Raw genomic sequence first — 18544 nt, forward strand, 5'->3', positions numbered from 1 at the left:
CATGAGTTCCTGTTTCAGTGGAGCTTACAGTCTAAATTCTGCACCACAGACACATTTTATGAGCATAGGGACCTCTGTATATGAGATACTTTGTTTAGGCTTGTTTTCTTATGTATTGTACTGTATCATTTACTCCTACTGTTTTAATCATGTCATCAATGCATTTTTATCTCTGCTAAATGCACTTTGTCTTTCATCCAATTTGGGACAATTGAGACTTGCGGCATGGCTCCTCAGGCAGGCGTTCAGGCACTTTTAATTTCTATGCAGATTTTGTAATGTATCCAATCTACATTCTCATCTGTTATGTACAACCAGCATAAGATAAGATTCATCTACGATTTCCCTTGAACTCCCCTGCAGCTCCCTGGCAGTCCCGTCCGCACGATTGACACACGATGTTCATACAATCTCACATACGATGCATCGTGAGTGTGACCCTCCGCGCGGCGTCATTTGTTACCCAAAAAAATAAAAAAAAGACTGATGCACGGGTGAGGGAGATCCGCGATGCATGCATCTGTCTTTAATAAAATAAACACAGATGCAGGGATGGTTCAGTGAGAACCATCCGTGCATCTGTGGAAATAAAAAAAAAAAGTATTTTTAAAAGAAAAAACGGCGTGCCCCCCACCCCAAAGAGCAACCAGCCCCGGGCTTTTAGTGGCCCAGTGCTAGTTGTGCAACATACGGGGACAAACGACGTAGGGGTCGCCCGTATGTAAGCACAACCAGCAGCGGGCTAGTCAGAACCAACCCTGGTTGCCAAAATACAGGGGACAAACTACGTACGGGTCCCCCGTATTCTGCACAATCATCACTGGGCTCTGATCCGGTCCTAGTTCTGGAAATTCAGGGAGGGAAATTGCGTAGGGTCCCCCTGTATTTTCCAGAACCAGCACCGGACTTTTTCTAGCGGGGAGGCTGATGCCACAGCGCGGGGAGCCCTTTCACCGGGTCCCCAAGCCGAAGCATCAACCCTGAGTCAGTCCAGGCCAGGGATCCCTGGGAATCTGGGGACCTCCCCAATAAAGGAGTCCCCCCTCCAGGGCACCGCAGGCCTAGGCTGATAGCCCAGGGCTATCCCTGGCACCCCTGGGGGGGTGGGTGCCGGGTTGATAGTCTATAAGTGTAGTTTAAAAAAAGAAGTGTAAAACATTGTCTTTAGAAGTATAACTGCAGGTCCCAGCAAGCCTCCCCCACATGCTGGTACTTGGAGAACCACAAGTACCAGCATGCAGGGCATTAAGGGCTTGCTGGTACCTGTAGTTCACCTGTAAAGAAATGTTTAAATAAACACAATACACACACACTGGGTCTCATTCAGAACCGGTTGCAAGCACCGATGTGCTCGTAACCGGGTCGATAGTTAGCCCTGCGCACGCGCAGTGGCCGCACTGCGCGTGCGCAAGCCCCGGAGCGACAGAGAAACTCTGTCGCTCTGGATCTCTCTACAATAGGGGAGGCTGTCGATGTTGATCGACAGCTCGCCCCGTTTTGTAGGCGGGCCGGGGGGGTGGTTTCCAAAACGGAGGTGTTCCTTAACGAACGCCTACCGTTTTGTGGGCTGCCGCACTGACATCATCAGTGATGTCAGTGGGGAGTTTCCTGCTCTTTCAGAGCAGGAAGCTCCATGGGGCTTACGAGTGCCCAGACCCAACCTTAGGGTCTGGTCGTAAGCCCCGATGGTCGCGATGGTGTTCACCATCGCGACCATCAACCTGGTCGGTCTTTAAGCTGTGGGTGGTAAGCCACAGCTTAGCGATCGACAAGGAGGCGGCCGTTCAGGATGCAAACGGCCGCCCTGATTCTGTGCGACCGCTAGCATCTAACGACTGCCTCTGAATGAGGTCCACTGTGCACTGCCAGGACAGAGAAAAGGTTCTTCTGCGTGCGCCCGAAAAGGGGGCGTGGCAAAGGAAAAGGGGCGTGTCTTTATGACACGTCCCATTTTCGTCACCCTTGGGGGCGTGCCCGGCACTTACGGACATGCCAGGCAGCCCCCAAACGCTGTGGTCACTATGAATGGATGCCGGGAGCATGCGGCCGGCATCCATTCACAGGCGGTGACCGCTGCACCGCCGTTTACCCCACCCGCGAGAGGGGACTGAACCCGCAGGCGGGTGCTTTCTGCCCTTTGAACCCTGCTGAAACAGCCTAGTGCAGGCTAGCCTAACTAGAGCCTGTGCTATCCAAGCTTTCCCTCTGATGCAGACAGTGATCCGGCTATATGTCAGAAATTGTGGTTGTGACAGACAAGATAGCTGGCAATAGCTGACGTCTGGCCTTTCGTATTGAAGAAAAAAAACATAGCCCCCCCCCCCCTCTATATTAGGCTCGTGTTATTAGCATGGGTCCGCACATAGCCAGAGATAACCTGACCATTGCTTAATATCATTGGGCCCATACTGGTCTTACAAGTCTCCTAATCTAACTATTTATGAAAGCAAGACTGTTCTTCAGACTAAACCTTCCTTTCAGCTTTAAGTTGTCTCTAAGTTTCACTTAAATCAGGTCATTGTGACTCCAACATTAGACTGTGGTACATGGAGGAAGCTCAGTCTTTGAATGTTGTCAGGGCTTTAGGGCCATAACACATGATCTTTTGGTCCTTTAGAATGCCCTCTAGAAGGGTGTCCTGTGTATAAGCAGACTGTTGTTAGATGGATAATTTCAGTAGTTTGATAAACTTACATTAGAGCAGGAAATAGAAAAGGTGAGGGCACATATTACCATGTAAGTGATCGCTTCCTGAGCAGTGCAGCACGTTGCTTTGGCTGAACAGCTGTGTCAGGCAGAAACGTGGTCCTCTGTCCATACAGTATATTTACAAAGTTTTACAGATTGGATAAAAGATAAAATGGCATTTTTATACTTATATTAAGTCCATCTCTCTTAGCGCCTGAATCACTACGGATCACAATACTGCGTACGCACGCAGTTCAACTGCGATAGCAAGCCAAATCACTGCGAACGCAATGCAAACTCAGCACTACATAAGGACGCCCACTCTACCATACGCACATCCGTAATACTTAGCAAAATAGCGAAACCATCAGTACAATCGAGTACCATCGGACCCATACACACACTTGCACAAGCCCTGACCTTATTCAGAAATCACTAACAGCCACGCACGCTATGAGACCTCAGGCTGCGTAGGCTGTTGCAGGGGATAATTTATGCACGCTCCTGCAACGGCATTGAAACGCACTGGCACGCCTGCGTTCTCCCGCCCCCCACCCCCAGTCACCACCCACAAACGGCACTTTCTGTCAATCACTCTGCCATGGGTCTGCGTAGCCTCTGCGATCGCAGTCCTGATCACAGTGGCCGGCTCGCGCACATGCACTGAACGCAACAGTCGGCCAATTGCGTGCGTATTAGCAACTGCGGTCCAAGTGTAATCAGGCCCGTAGTCTATTGGGGGACACTGGGCAGCCACCATTTTTATGCTCTCATTTTGCTTTTAAATTACAAATTGAAATGTTGTCAGAGGATGTTGTTTTATTTTCCCTCTATTTTGTCCTGTGGGGAAACTATTGTTAGAAAATAAATTGTTTCCTCACAGGTGAGGAGGTAGAGAGGGGAGGTAGTTACATAATTTGCATTTAAATATAAAGCACCCAAAATCCTGGCTGAACCATTATACCCTGAGGCTCTTCTATCTGCCAATGGTTTCAGAGAAAAGAATCAGAAGTATATTACATACCATTATTGGCTTTATACATGAATGCACCAGAAATAAAGATTGTTTTCTATGTTTTAATAAAGCATATAATATCGATAAAAATATGCATATATACCAACTGCAGAACTAACAATCTGAAAAACAAAATTAGTTCATGTTCTATTACATCTCAGAACTATTTATTAAAGTAATAACCGTATGTTTGTGCATCAGAGTAATCCGAGCGTGTACCAGAAATACCAGGCCAAACCTCCCTTGTACAGTAATGACTGCAAAGAAAGGGGCACGTTTCAGCCATTTGGATCATCAAAAGCCAAAGATATCATGGAGCAGTTTGAAGAAAGCAAGAGAAAAACAAAAGAGAAACAAGATAGGTATGCTTCAATAAGATGCATTGTTTACAGTATCTTTAGTGTAATGTATGTATGTTAGTGTAATGTATTTATGTTAGTGTAATGTATTTATGTTAGTGTAATGTCAGGCTGGCAGTTCTTCCTTAAGCTGGCCATACACGCTACAATTATCGGGACGATCCGCCCGATATCTGCGGATCGCCCCGATAATTGTAGCATGTGGGGGGGCGACCGAGGGTTAAATATTGCTCGGTCGGGCATGCTGGATTGTCCAGCATGCTAGTCCGATGCGATATTTCCCAGTAAACTGTCGGCCGCATTGGGCAGTGTATACCCAGCGCAGCCGACAGACAGACATTTCCTGTGTTACGGAAGGAACAGGGAAATGTCTCCTCCCCCGGGGGCGGAGCGCAGATGTAGGGCTGATACACTGTGAGAGAAATCTCACAGTGTATGCCGGCGACATCTGCGGCTGGCAGGCTGCCAGATAAAATGTCTGTCGGTCTGACAGGCATTTTATTTGGCAGTGTATGCCCAGCATTAGTGAAAATCGGAGCAAAAGAATCGCTGCAAATATATTCCCATACACTTCCACCACCAGCGATTTCCTCTAGAGAGACGCTATCAATCGTTGCAATGAATTGCTATTACAGGGCACACACTGTAAAACAGCAGTTTGTGCCTTTTTTCTCATACATCCAATTGGGAATGCTGGAATTATGGGGGGTATATAGGTCGGTGCAGACAGGAGCTTGGACTCTTTAAAATAAACCTCCCAGAAGTCCCTCTCTGTAGAAGTGACAGAAGTCCCTGTAGCTGGTCGTACACCAGTGCCTCAGGAGCAGGGACTTTTTCTTCTGCTGTGCTATGACAGCTTTAAATGACTAGTTTACATTATTTTAAGGCTTTATTTCTTTAGTTGCTTATATCTACAGCTTAGCACACAGTGGGGCGGACTTTGAGTCAGCCGCTGCAACGGCTTTTGCAGTAGTCGCGTCTGAGAGTATATACTAAAGATACTATAGGACCTTCCCCTGGTGTACAAACGTGCGTCTAAATGTGCAAGAACTGAGACGCCCACATTGAGTAATACAGCTTAGTAATTCTATGGACGCACCATGAAAACTTGCTGCAGCCCTATGCTAGGTGCAGACTCTCCATCAGAGTATGGCTTCAAGTGTGAGCGATTAAGCATCTGAGTTCGCAACCAGTTCAGCGACATTCCCATAACACGCCCATAAGATGGACCATCTTCGTGCGTCTGAATAACCACCTCACAGTTACCCCCGAGGAATGCCCAGCACTTTTCCCAGACATTTCTGCGTCTCTGAGCGTACACACCGCAGGATGCATGCCCTGTACAAGTTTTTAGGGATTTCGTGCATGCGCAGTAGCAAGTAATCGCTCAGCTCCATGAACAAAGGCATTGCGGTCACCTCAGAATCAGGCCCAGTGTGTGCTCGTCAGTAAACTATCGTGACACATGCGCAAGTCAGACGCATGTGCAGTAAACAAACGGCCAACTGCGCGCACATCAGCATAGTGTCCACCTCTGAGTCACTATGGTGGCTCAGGGCTCGATTCAGACCCACTCGCTAGATGCGTTCGCACGCAGCAAAAGTATTCAAATCAGTGATCGCACAGTAAGGCATTAACACGCCCACTATGTCTTGGCCTGCGATCGCGCTGTGTATGCAGACGCCCACCAGCCTGTCTTAAGACGCCCACTTGCGCACGTCATCTCCAGGAAGTGTATGCAACCATCAGTAACATCGAGTACCATCGGATGCGTTCGCAGCGCTTGTGGCTGACCATACCCTGCCGCAAAGCACTGCGAGCACTTCAGTGTAAAAATCAGCCAAGTGACGTGTACTAGGATGCTGCGTCTTAATTATGCACGCCTCTGAAACGGCATTAAGACGCTCGGGCACGCCTGCGTTCGCACCACCACTCCCCCGTTTCCAGCGACCAACCCCTGTCAACACCCACAAACGGCTTCTCCTGTTACTCATTCAGCCGGGCTGTCTATGCGCAGCGAGCGAACGCTTCCTGATCACCCTGCCTGGTTCGCGCACTGCGATGCGTACGCATGCGCACAATGCAAACATCGGCAGTCTGCGTGCGAACGCTTCCTAGCGAGCGGGTCTGAATCGGGTCCTCAGTGTCCAAGGTCTCAACAGGGGCCGTATCTTCATCTGATAGATGCCAATCTTCAGAGTTTGGGGACAGTTGATCTTCGGGCCCACTTACATGGACTGTGGTCTCTAGAAGAGTTAAAACTATGCATCAATGTTCTGCAACTAACAGCTGTTTTAAAAGCTCTAATCAGAGCACAATCTCTCCTACGTGGAAAGGCCATAAAGACAGAATAGCACAATACGTTAGCAGTGGCTTATATCAACCCCCAGGGAGGTACCAAGAGTTCTCTGGTTCTCTCATCGGTCTTCATATTAGGGGTGGAGAACTGGGAGGTGAACTTTCTCAGTAGGCAAGGCCTACACCCCGGAGAATGGTCACTTCATCCAGTAGTGTATTTGCAGTTAGTCAAGAAGTGGACTTAGCCAGATGATGGCATCTTGGTTGAACCCTAACAGTCCAGATTTTAAGGCTATCCATGCTTGTACATAGATGGTATAATCAAACTGACTGAGGTACTAATTAAGTTCCCTGTGCTTAAGTATGGATATCCTGAAAACCTAGACTGTTAGGGTGACTTGAGGACTGAATTTGAGGACCGCTGACTAAAGGACAAGAGATTCAAAAGCTTCTCAGGTCCCATGGGAATTGATTTAATGTATCTGTTCCCCCCGGTAGCGTTACTTTCAGGGGTTCTAAAGAAGATCAAGATAGAGATTGCAAGCACCACTGGGGCAGAGACTGATGGTCAAATAGTCTCTGCAAAGTGCTCCAGAATATGTATGTGCTATATGTCTAACTAGTAGTAAATATAAGAATATATCTACTATAGTAACTAAAATGTAAATACTATATGAGGTTGAAAATTCAGTCATATGATGTTAACAACTTATTACTTCTTTTAATAAGTGAACAGTTGAACCAGGTTATCTGCAACATTCAAGTAACCTTGCAGGATGTAAGTAACTGTTATATTGCTTACACTATCTAAAACATGTCTTACAAATATTATTTATGATATTTATGACAATATTCATATTTTTGGTTGTTTTTTTTTGGGCCAGTTGAAAATGACATTTTGCCATATTGAGGAAAATACAGATGTAAGATGCAAGTCAATATTGGATTCAATTGATGCACTTTCTAAAGAATGTGAGTGTATTTAAGCAAGCTTATATTAACAGGCTATTTAAACATTGATCTCTGAAATATTATCAAAAACACACCCTGTTTCCAGATTTTAGTTATTATACTGTGATACATAGAACACTTTCAAAATGAAAGTAAAAAAACCAACTGAATATATAAAAAAAATCCTGTCAAATTTCCGCAGTAAAATGGTAATAGCTGCCTAATAGACCCACCATATAAAGACTTCCCATTAATCCTCAAATTCAATATTAATGACGAAAGTGCCACCAAAGGCGCTAATACCATAAACGTGTAAATACATCAAAATTGTGTCACCAGGTGAAATAAAAATGAGCTGCATAGTAATCACCGTAATATGGGGAATCGTCCATATTATCACAAAGAGCAGATAGTCCAAAGATAGATAGATGTTCCAATTTTGCTCCAATCTGAAAGACAGGCATGTATCCCCCACCTTGGAAACCTCAGGGAAGAAAGTAGGGAAGATAAAGTGAAACAAAGTGCTAGTGCAGAGACTATTGATTTAAAGGTTATTTTAATAATAAAATTGCACTCATAATGTAACAGAATATAAAAGCATATAATACTCTTTGGCCCTGATTCAGACCCACTCGCAAGCGGCTGTCCGCTCGCAAGTGGGTCGATGTTGTGCACTGCGCATGCGCACGACGGCGGGAGCTCCGTCGTGCGCATGCGCCAGACGCGACGAGCGAAGGAAAGTCCTTCGCTCGTTGTGTCTGATCAAAGGGGGCGTGCTGTCGATGTTGATTGACAGCACGCCCCCTTTGGTGGGCGTGCCGGGGGCGTGCCTCCCTGACGGGGGCGTTCCCAAGGGAACGCCTACCGTCAGAAGCTGGCCCACTGACATCACTAGTGATGTCAGTGGGAGTGATTTTGGCTCTGATAGAGCCAAAATCACTCCGGGCCTTGCGGTTGAAAACCTCAACCGCAGGCTCCGGCTCGCAGTTTCGATGGTCGTGATGGTCACGACCATCACGGCCATCAAACTGCACGCTCGTATAGGCTGTGGGTGGTGACCCACAGCTATACGAGCATCCAGGGGGACGCTCCATAGTTATGGAGGACGGCCCTCATTCAGAGCGTGCGCTCTGCTCAGAGCGTACGGCTCTGAATGAGGGCCTTTGTCCAGTTTGGCTCAGGATAGGATATGGGTACACCTACTCAGAGTCCAGATGATATTTGGACCAAGATTGCAAACACCCAGTGAATAGCGTGCTCACCGCCAGGAGGCCATCCAGAAATCCCATTCACTGCCGCTGGTCAGAGGGCCTGATTCAGCTTGGATCGCAGTTGCTAGTACGCACGCAATCGGACAATTGTGTACTGCGCATGCATATGCATCATAGTGCGCCTGTGCGAACCGGCCACTGTGATCTATGCAGACCCATTGCAGAGTGATTGACAGAAAGTACCGTTTGGAGGTGGTGACGGGCGGTGGTCAGCGAAATGCAGGCGTGCCAGTGCGTTTGAATGCCGTTGCAGGGGCGTACATAAATTATCCACTACGATTCCCTACGCAGCCTGAGGCCTCATAGCGTGCACTGAAGTTACCAATTTCTGAGTAAGGTCAGGGCTTGTGCCAGTGTACATGAGGCTGCGATGGTACTCGATTGTACCAATGTTTTCGCAGTCTTGGTAAACATTACGGATGTGTGTAAGGTAAAGTGGGCGTCCTTATGTTGTGCTGCGGAAGCATAGCGATCAATTAGCATACTATCGCAGTTGAACTCTGTGCGTAATCGTTATTGCAATCGCAGTTGCGATCGGTAGTGAATCAGGCCCTGAGTCCACACATTAACATTAATGTCAACATGCAAAAGATTGACTGTCAAAAGATCGACAGGGTTAAAATGTCAATAGATAAAAATGGTTGATACTTTTTTATGGTTTTTCAACATTTTTAGTGTTAGACACTTGGTGGAGGGTTAGGGTTAGGCACTAGGGGGAGCGTTTGGATTAGGGTTAAATAAAAACAAATGTGTCGACCATTTTTGTGCCGACCATTTGTGTATCTATCATTTGAACCTGTCGCCCATTTGTCCCTGTTGACCTTTTTAACTGTCGACATTTTGTCAGTCGACCTTTTGTACAGTTCAACCTTTAGTCCCTGTCAATCTATTCCATTTCGACTATCTGGTGTCGACCCATTGACTGTGGACCTTTACATTGTCGATCTTCTGTACCACACCCCATCCACTCGCCTTTTCAAATATTAAATAAAATATATATGTAAACAATTACATCAATTACCTATATTTTTATCCAGTGCAGCAAAATATTCTTACGTATCGTGAATCAATACTTAAAGCAGTTTCTGAAAAATCTGATATGGAACAAGCATTGGTAGACTTAGAGAAGAAGATTATTTTGGTAAGTTTATAACAGAATATAATTGTTTGTGTACAACTATATAATAGAATATACACAACTGCTATATAACAATAGTATAGAAAAAAAAGTAAAGATCTACCAAATGTTATTGTCCAGTTTGTTTCTGAAAAGATAATATACAGCTTACCATTTTGGCCCCATTAATTTACTACTGTAGAGCTCATATTTGATAGATCCTGATTTTTTGAATGATCACACAGCATTGTAGCATACTCTCTTGCATAAATGGAATGAGCAAAAGCCACTTACCCTAGCAATGATATGTTGTCTCTATGCAAGCAGCAAAGTCTTGTAATATCCATAAAGCCTCATATCCATTGTCATTCAGTACTGCCGTTTTTAACACTAGTACAAGGCTGTGAATGAAATGTGGGTGCAAGGACCTTAAAAATATAGGTTTAGTCTACTGAACGCCTCTTCTGATCCAAGATGTGTTTTGCATCGCTTGTACTGTATTACGTTAACCATGTATGTATGTATTTTATGTGCATTGTCTAATTCTTAAATGTTGCCAGGTGAAGTTGCATACATTGCTACTGTAATGTAAACATGCCTTTTGTTTGTGTATTATAATATGCCTCTTAGCCATTGCATTTAAAAACAGGCAGTAGGTGTACCTCTGAGTTGCATCCTGCTTTATCAGACATGCTGGAGCCACATGCATGTGAGCTGAGGTCTGTGGAAAGACCATAGTCCAGGGTTTCCCAACCACGGTCCTCAAGGCACACTAACAGTCCAGGTTTTGAGGATAGCCATACTGGAGCACAGGTGACTTAATTAGTACCTCAGTTATTTTGATTTAACCATCTGTGCTCAAGCCTGGATATCACCAAAACCAGGACTGTTAGTGTGCCTTGAGGACCGAGGTTGGGAATCACTGCCATAGTCAGTCCCTGGTAAGTGACAAAATAACAAGTGCTAAAAAGATGTAGTCTCCTGGACAGTATTGATGTCGGAAGACTTTGTGCTCAGTCCCTACCATATAGAGTGTGGCTCAGCAGTCAGGACTGGTCATCAAACTGACTGAGACAAGATACTGTCAAGATTTAGGAGTGTGTCATTTGCAGTGTGGTGGCCCCCTGGTATTATCTCATTTTTTGCTATTATTGTGTGCTGTGGGTGTTTGCAGGCCTGCCAAGAGTTTGATTGGGCACCAATACGGGGGCTGGGTGTCAAGGGAAGGCGTGGCTATGACCTATCTTGTCCCCTTTGCATTAGCATGCATTGGGCATGGTCATGGTATATTGGAGGAGTGGTTACACCTGCCTGGCAAGCTATGTGTTAGTATATAATTAAATGGTGTTTCTTTTACCCACTGCTTGCAGAGCTGATTTTTCTAACCCACATAAAGTACCATGAAGGCCAGGGGCAACGCATATAGCTGGCATGGCAAAAAGAAGGAATATATGCATGTAAACAAATTTAAAAATAGAAGCAGTTTCTTAAATGACCTTATAACCCCTTGTAACCCCTTGTGTTTTTACTAGCATTCGATTATGTTGTGTTTGCGTTGTGGTTTTCTGAATGCATCCTGTTCCATTCATTTGCGTTTAACACAGGTACATTCATTGGGGATTGCCACGGTGACCTCCAATGATCTCAGAACGGTATTAAGAAATGTCAGTCAAATATATATTTGGTTTTTCTTACATTTTTTAATTCAAAAAAACAAAACGTCAGTGTGTATGTGGCTTAAAGTAATCCCTTTGTATGTTAAATGTAGACCATGGGCATAGTTATTTTTGGCATCCCATAACTGTATCACGTGTATGTAATGTACCTTGACAGTGTGTTACTATAAAAAGAAAAGGATACTATGATACACAGCAAAGGAATTTATGGTGTTACACTGCAATTTAGCTTGCTATGAATTTTCTTACATTGAGAATGGTTATGTGACCAGGGGAGTATCTATAATGGGTGCAGAGTGTGCGGTGCACACGGACCTCTGGCTCCTGGGGGGCCCACATCGCACACCCTGCACTCATAGTTATACTTACCTTTCCACAGTCTTCAGAGTGATGCTCCGCGGCGCCGAGCCAGCGCTGCAGAGCAGCAAAGATCACAGGGAAAATTTCCCCGGTGATTCGCTGGTGAAATCCCGGCTGTCGGGATGCCGCTGTTCAGAATACCAACAGCGGCAACCCGTCAGCCAGAATCCCGACACCCATTGGAACGCAAGGTAAGTTTTTTCCCTACCCCTACCATAACACCTACCCTAACCCTCCCTCTCCGGGGCCTAAACCTAACCCCCCCTTCTTAGTGCCTAAACCTAACCTCCCCGCACCCTAATCCTAACCCTCCCTCCCCGCACCCTATTCCTAACCCTCCCTCCCGTTGCCTAACCCTCCCCCTAATGCCTAAACCTAACCACGCTACCCTCCCCATGCACCCAGAAAACTTACCATTCGGGATACAAACGGTTGGGATACTGGTGCTGGGATCCCGACCTGTCGGGATTTCGGTGCCGGGATTTTGTGGGATGTAGTCGGCATCCCACACGCCGGGTTGCCGACTACATCCCGCAGAAAAGATATCCCGGGAATAAGGCGTGGGTGCCATTTTCCTGGAGACCAACGCATGCGCTGTAGATTCTGGCATTAAGCCAGAATTTACTGTGCTGCCAGAGAGGAGGGGGCCCAAACGGGGGCTGCACACGGGCCCCCTCCTCTCTTAAAATGTCCCTGTATGTGACACATAAAAATGGACATGGGGCGTATTTCCCTATTGGCCAGGATGGCACTCGCCAGGGGCGCCAGCCTGTTGGGGGCGCTGGCACCACCCGGCAGTGCCACCCGCGGCCAGCAGTAGTGGAACCCCGCCTGACGGACCAAATTGTTTTCTTAGAGATGGAGACAACTGTCTCCGTCTCTCCACTGGCCACAGGCCACCCACCATAGTAAGAGCTGCACAGCCAATGCCTGTTTAGCTGTCAGCGCTTCCGCGTCATGCCACCTGACACGGAAGCACTGACAGCTGAACCGGCAAGGTCCGGGCAGCGCGTCTGTGCTGCAGTCTTTTCAGAGGGAGCATGTCGTCGTGGGAGAAGGCGGATCACGGCCGCCCAGCAGCTCGGCACATAGGAGGAGGTCCAAGCAGCATAGCCCACACGTGTGTGTAAGTATGCTCTGTGTGTTTGTAAGTATGCCTTGTGAATGCTATGTATGTTGTACTGAACGTTGTGTGTGCGTGCTTTTCCTCCTTATTAATTCTTGCCTCTGCCACTATAGGGCGCTTGTCCTTGTCCCCTATATATACATATATATATATATATATATGGGGGACAAGGACAAGCGCCTTATAGTGGCAGAGGCAAGTATTAATAAGGAGGAAAAGCACGCACACACACACACACACATATATATATATTATATATAGAAACCCCCCACTAAAAATCCTGCGTTCGCCACTGGCCAGTTCTGCCAATAGTCTGATGTCAGTCATAAGCATCATTTCTGGACAGCGAGGGGGGGGGGGGTTATTGCCACTCGTACAGCCATTACGGTGTCTGTTTACCAACTGCCAATGGCATGGGGGGCGCCAGGCCCTTATTTTGCCAGGGGCGCTCAGTCCTCTAGATACACCCCTGAAATGGACAGCTTGTCTTCACTACTATTTTTTATTTCTTGAATTAAATCCTCAAGTTAAACTCAAACTGAATTTGCTGACTGAATAAGTGGTATTACGTGACGTCTGCTTTTCCGCAGAGGGATGCAGAGATGGCAGAGCTAAAAGCCAACGTGCAGCTGCTTTTGTCGGGCATTGATGTACTAAAACTGCAGCAAAGTCAGAAGCACCTGGAGTTGTCAGAAAAAGTAACAGGGCTGTCGGATTCCATCAAGTCATCGGAAGATAAAATACTAAGCGAGATTCACAAGATCCATTTGGTTTCTAAGCTTGCACTTGATATGAAAGACAAAACTACACAGACTTCCCCCACAGCTTTTCAAGACCCGTCTGCTCAAAGAGATACCACATCACAGGTTATAACAATGGGGACTCATACAGATGGTTCTCCTCCTTCACAAACTTACGTCCAGAGCACATGTGATGGAATTAGCAATACTATTTCTTTACTACACAAAGAAAATCTTTGTGTAGCAGAACTAAAAGCTATAAAAACCTGTAATGCAACATCTGTGGGTAATATTGTAAATTGTTCATGTGATGTGGAATCTGCTGATGCCTTACAGAAGTCTTTTAAGGCCTCAGACGCTCACGATCAAACAATACCTTTCAAACGTAACATAACTATAGATGATATAGCTGTAAACTCTGTATCTAGTCTGCAACATGTGTATCACAGTGATGAAGGCATGCCAACTAAGACCGACAATCCGCTTGAAAATGCAGATCCAAATTGTGGGAAAGAAAACATGCTAATTGTAAACAGATGTCAGAAAAATACTAACAATCCAAAAAGGGGGAAAACAAACAAATCTAGGAAAAATATAAGGAAAAAAAGAGCAGGCCTGGCTATTAATAATTCTACACGCGTTATATCCAGAGCTGTAGGTAACAATGCACAATATAAATCTGGAAAAGAATCTGACACACACGAATGGGAAAATTCTGACGCAGTGACACAACGCTGTCTTAAACTTTATCCTGACAGCTGTAAATCTGCATTATCTGTCACCCCTGCTCCAGTGAGGAAGACACAACAAAAGAAAAGCTTGAAATTTCGGTCTCCCCAACCATTAGCGCAATCCACCAAAGAAGGAACTTGTGCAGGTGATAGGGCCGGACTTTCCCAGACAGCTGCAACTCAGAGTGCTCTGCCCTTGTGGGACAAAAGTCATCTGTACAGTGATAAAGAGGGTGAGAGTAACATGCGCTGGTTCACGTCCTCAAGCCCTTTACCGAGCAACAGCTCAATGCATCCTGCACAGAAGACAGGGCAAAGGAACTTTCACTCCTTGTGTTTTGACAGCAGTGATGATTCTGATTAAAAATAAATAAATTCTAAATCAATGTTGGTTTCCCATTATGAAGCTTTAGTATACAATTTATTTTCAGGAAAGAAATCCACTGATCTTTGTCTCCATTTTACTCGTTTTAGTATAACATGGGTGTAGTAAATGAAGGGACTTAGGGCCTGATTCAGCACGGATCACAAGTCTGCAATCGCACGCATCGGCACGTACTGAAAATATGCAAATTAATGCGATCGCACTGCATTACAGCACTATACCAAGACGCCCCCAGCTCATAAAGCCGCCTTACATAGATCCGCAAGTCAGCAAAAACATCGGTAACATCGAGTAACATCAAACCCATAAGCAGAGTTGTGGTTGAGCTTGACATGCCTCATGCAACAGGAGGCGTCTGATGACAAAAGACGCCTCCTCTCAGCATCACAGATCCGGGTGCTGCGTCCAAAATGCAACATCGGATCACCATCGCCCATCCGCAGTCATCGCCCATCTGAGTCAGTATGGGTAACGGAACTGCTCAGCCGGGGCCAGGAAATCTGCATCGGAAGACGAAGACACTGGCCCCGTCACACCTACAAAATGGGGGACGTCATGAAACGGCCTGTGTCGCCGCCCCCTAAAGGCCGCAGCATGTCATCTCTGAATCAGCCCCCAAGTTAGCTGTTTTTTCTGCACATTTCAAACAGAAATTTTTTATTTTTTATTTCTTTTATTCATCAGAGCAATAAAACATCACACATGTAACAAAACTAATAGTGAATAACAAATAAAACACAAGCCCATTAAGGGCAGTAACAAATCAATGGTATAGAACAGCTACATAAACGTATTACATTTGCAGAACATAATCAAGATATGACACATATTATTTAAAGTAATCCAGACATGGCAGGCACACCCCCCCCACCAAAAAAAAAATCCAACACAAATAAAATAATAAATAAAAGGTCCAAAAAGAAGCAAATTCCATCTTAACCTGTAACAGATAAAGAAATAGGCTGATCGTCCAGTAAAATGCTGGATTCATACCAAGAAGTATTTCTGAAACGTAAATAACTTTGACGTCGTAAGTCCAGCGTAAAGGAGTCTATAAAGCCTTCCCATAGCTGAAAAAAGCAGCTGTTTTGGTCTCCTTATGTAATGTGGTCTAAAGGAACTAATGGGGGATCTGCATGGGTCCACATCTGCAGTATGCACTTACGGCCACCGAAGAAATGATCAATAGTAGTTTTTTTTACTATCTCTCCTACTTGAAACTGATGGTGGTAAAATACCCCAAATCTCCCATTCCGCTGATAATGGTAGGTAACTAACTAAACATCTAGATGCAAATCTGTTAACTGATGACCAGAATCCTCGTATAAGGGGGCATTCCCACATACAATGTATACATTTGCATCAGAGGCTCCACATTTAGCACAAACACTAGTATCAGACAACCCCATCAGGAACCTGCGGTGGGGTGGAGAGATCTCCATTATGATAAATATTATAGAACATTTCTCTATACATACTTGATGAGAGCACTGATTGAGGAATGAATGTAATAGACTTTCCATGGTAATATGGGGGAATATAGGGCCTGATTCAGAGCCGCTCGTAAGCGGCCGCTCGTTCGTTCCGAGCGATGTTTGCACAACTGCGCATGCGTACGGATCGTAATACGCATGCGAGAACCAGTCAGTGAGGCCGAAAATCGTTTGTTCGCTAAATAGCGACTGCCTGCTATTTTGAGTGACATGAGGAGGCGTATGTGGGTGGTAACAGGGGAAGGTGCTTGAAAACGGGGAGTGGAGATCAGAACGCAGGCGTGCCTAAAGGTCAAAACGGGCATTTTATGGGTGTTCATAATTAATACAGCTGCGTCATTGACCACGTCATTGGGTTATTTTATAGTCAGAACTGCTCGCAAGATTGTGGTAGGAAAAACCAACCACAAGAATAGCGAGCAGTTCATACGCTGGTCGATGTACTCGATTAATCTAATAAATAGCGGACATGACGTAGGATGCGAGCGGCCAGGGGGCGTAGTTTTCAAACAAACCACCGCAAGTTTTGTTCGCTCGTTCAGACCTAGAGGCGTGAACAGACCGCAAAGAGCGAACGGTTCATTTGAATAGCCACCCCTTTTTTCTGAACGAGCGAGCGCAAATAGCGTCCGGCTCTGAATCAGGCCCATAGTACACCAAGTAGATAGCCCTGTAGATATTTTAGAATGATCTAAAGTAATCTGGAGGATTTTGTAATGAAGAGAGATGACCCCCCGTCCATTCATAGATTTAGCTAATAATAAGTTCAAAGAGTTGGACCAATCTATTGGAGAGAGAGTACGTATCATAGAACTCACATAATGTTGTGCCTGATATAACGGCAGCGAGCGGGATTGAAGTGAAATATATCCGCTAATTCCGCCACCCGATAGGGACGACAGTTCTCAGTGTCGACCAATGCTCGGACATATAGGATCCCCTTATCTGGCCATAACGAGAAAGGTATGGAAGCCTCCACATTTTGAAACTCGGGATTTAATAGTAATGGAAGGAAAAGGGAATGATGGCAGTTTAAAATTCTTTGCTTTCTAGCACAGTGCCAAACTTGCCATGTAACCGTCAACAGGGGGTTATTAATAATATCTTCGGATAATTCTTGTTTACGGGAATGAAGGAACACCAATATGTGTTGATCTGGCAGAAAAGACTGGTCCAACTGTGAGTCAGTATAGAAATCAGTCTTATGCAACCAATCCCGTATGTATCTCAAGATTCCAGCATGACTATACAATTTTATATTAGGTAAATTAACCCCGCCATTGGCCCGAGTCTGTTGGAGCTTTAGCAAGCCTATGCAAGGGCGTTTATTCTTCCAGATAAAATCTCAAAATATTTTATATAAATATTTTTCATCCGCCTTTGAAAGCAAAATCGGTAACATCTGTAGGGGGTAAAGAGATCATTTTTAGTAAATGAATCCTACCTAGGTAAGATAAAATAAGGTGACGCCAACGGGACAGTTCTTCCACCACTTCTCTAATGAGCAATTTCATATTGAGATCATATAAGTCCCCCAATATAACGTGGCAATTCAGTTCCCAAGTATCTAAGGTAAATGGGGGCCCACATCACCGGATATAGATCACCCCAGTGTGGTTTCACTATAGAGCCCAAATATAATGTGTCTGATTTATCCGAGTTATTACTAAAGCCGGAAAATTCAGCAAAATCAGACAACTTATCTTCACACAGAAATTTAACAGGTTAAATAAAAGAATCACCCACCATTATTTTTTTGCACGTGTTTTTACTTACACTGTCACCACTTGCCTCTCTGTTCATCATGGTAGTGGATTTATAGATACCTTTTAGTATATTGGAGAGGCAGGATAACTGAATGGTACCACAGGTCTACAGATCCATCTGATCCTTTACCATGCAGGCTTGGAGCAGGCAGCTGAGCAGCAGAAGAGGGGCTCATTTATTAACATTGCATTTAGATGCGCAATTAGCCCTTATCTGCTTAGCGGAAGTCACTCATTCAACGCAACTGTCTGATCAATTGCTTTGGACTAGCGCAAATTTGGCACCTAAATCATTGTTAGTAAATAAGCTCTAAGGCTCTAAGGCCTGATCCAGAGGCGCACGCCGATCTTCAGGTAGTTGAGCGATTATTAACAACTGCGCATGCTCGAAAATTCAGAAAGCCCCTTACGGCACATGCGTTACACAGAGTGCACACGCAAAGATACTGTTGCGATCGGACAGATGGTATCAGATATGGGGTGGCAAATCGATGGGCGTTCCTGGGGCGTGGCCAGACGTGAGCGCAAAAAAAATGTCCGTCCCATGGGCATGTTATGGGAGTGTCAG

The 18544-nt window shown here is 45.4% G+C and overlaps 1 protein-coding gene across 1 annotated transcript in view; it reads left to right on the forward strand.

Moving 5' to 3' along the window:
* Nucleotides 1-14696, forward strand: part of IHO1 (interactor of HORMAD1 1) — a 38827-nt gene extending 24131 nt beyond the window's left edge. The window contains exons 4-8 of the mRNA XM_088473281.1: nucleotides 3905-4065; nucleotides 7090-7138; nucleotides 7245-7332; nucleotides 9620-9723; nucleotides 13452-14696. Of these exons, the coding sequence (XP_088329407.1) occupies nucleotides 3905-4065; nucleotides 7090-7138; nucleotides 7245-7332; nucleotides 9620-9723; nucleotides 13452-14696 (1647 nt within the window). The remainder of the gene's footprint in view (nucleotides 1-3904; nucleotides 4066-7089; nucleotides 7139-7244; nucleotides 7333-9619; nucleotides 9724-13451) is intronic.
* The last annotated feature ends 3848 nt before the right edge of the window (nucleotides 14697-18544 follow it).

The sequence above is a fragment of the Taudactylus pleione genome, unplaced genomic scaffold (genome assembly GCF_031769625.1).
Source record: "Taudactylus pleione unplaced genomic scaffold, aTauple2 ptg000133l, whole genome shotgun sequence".
In the NCBI taxonomy this organism is placed as follows: domain Eukaryota; kingdom Metazoa; phylum Chordata; class Amphibia; order Anura; family Myobatrachidae; genus Taudactylus; species Taudactylus pleione.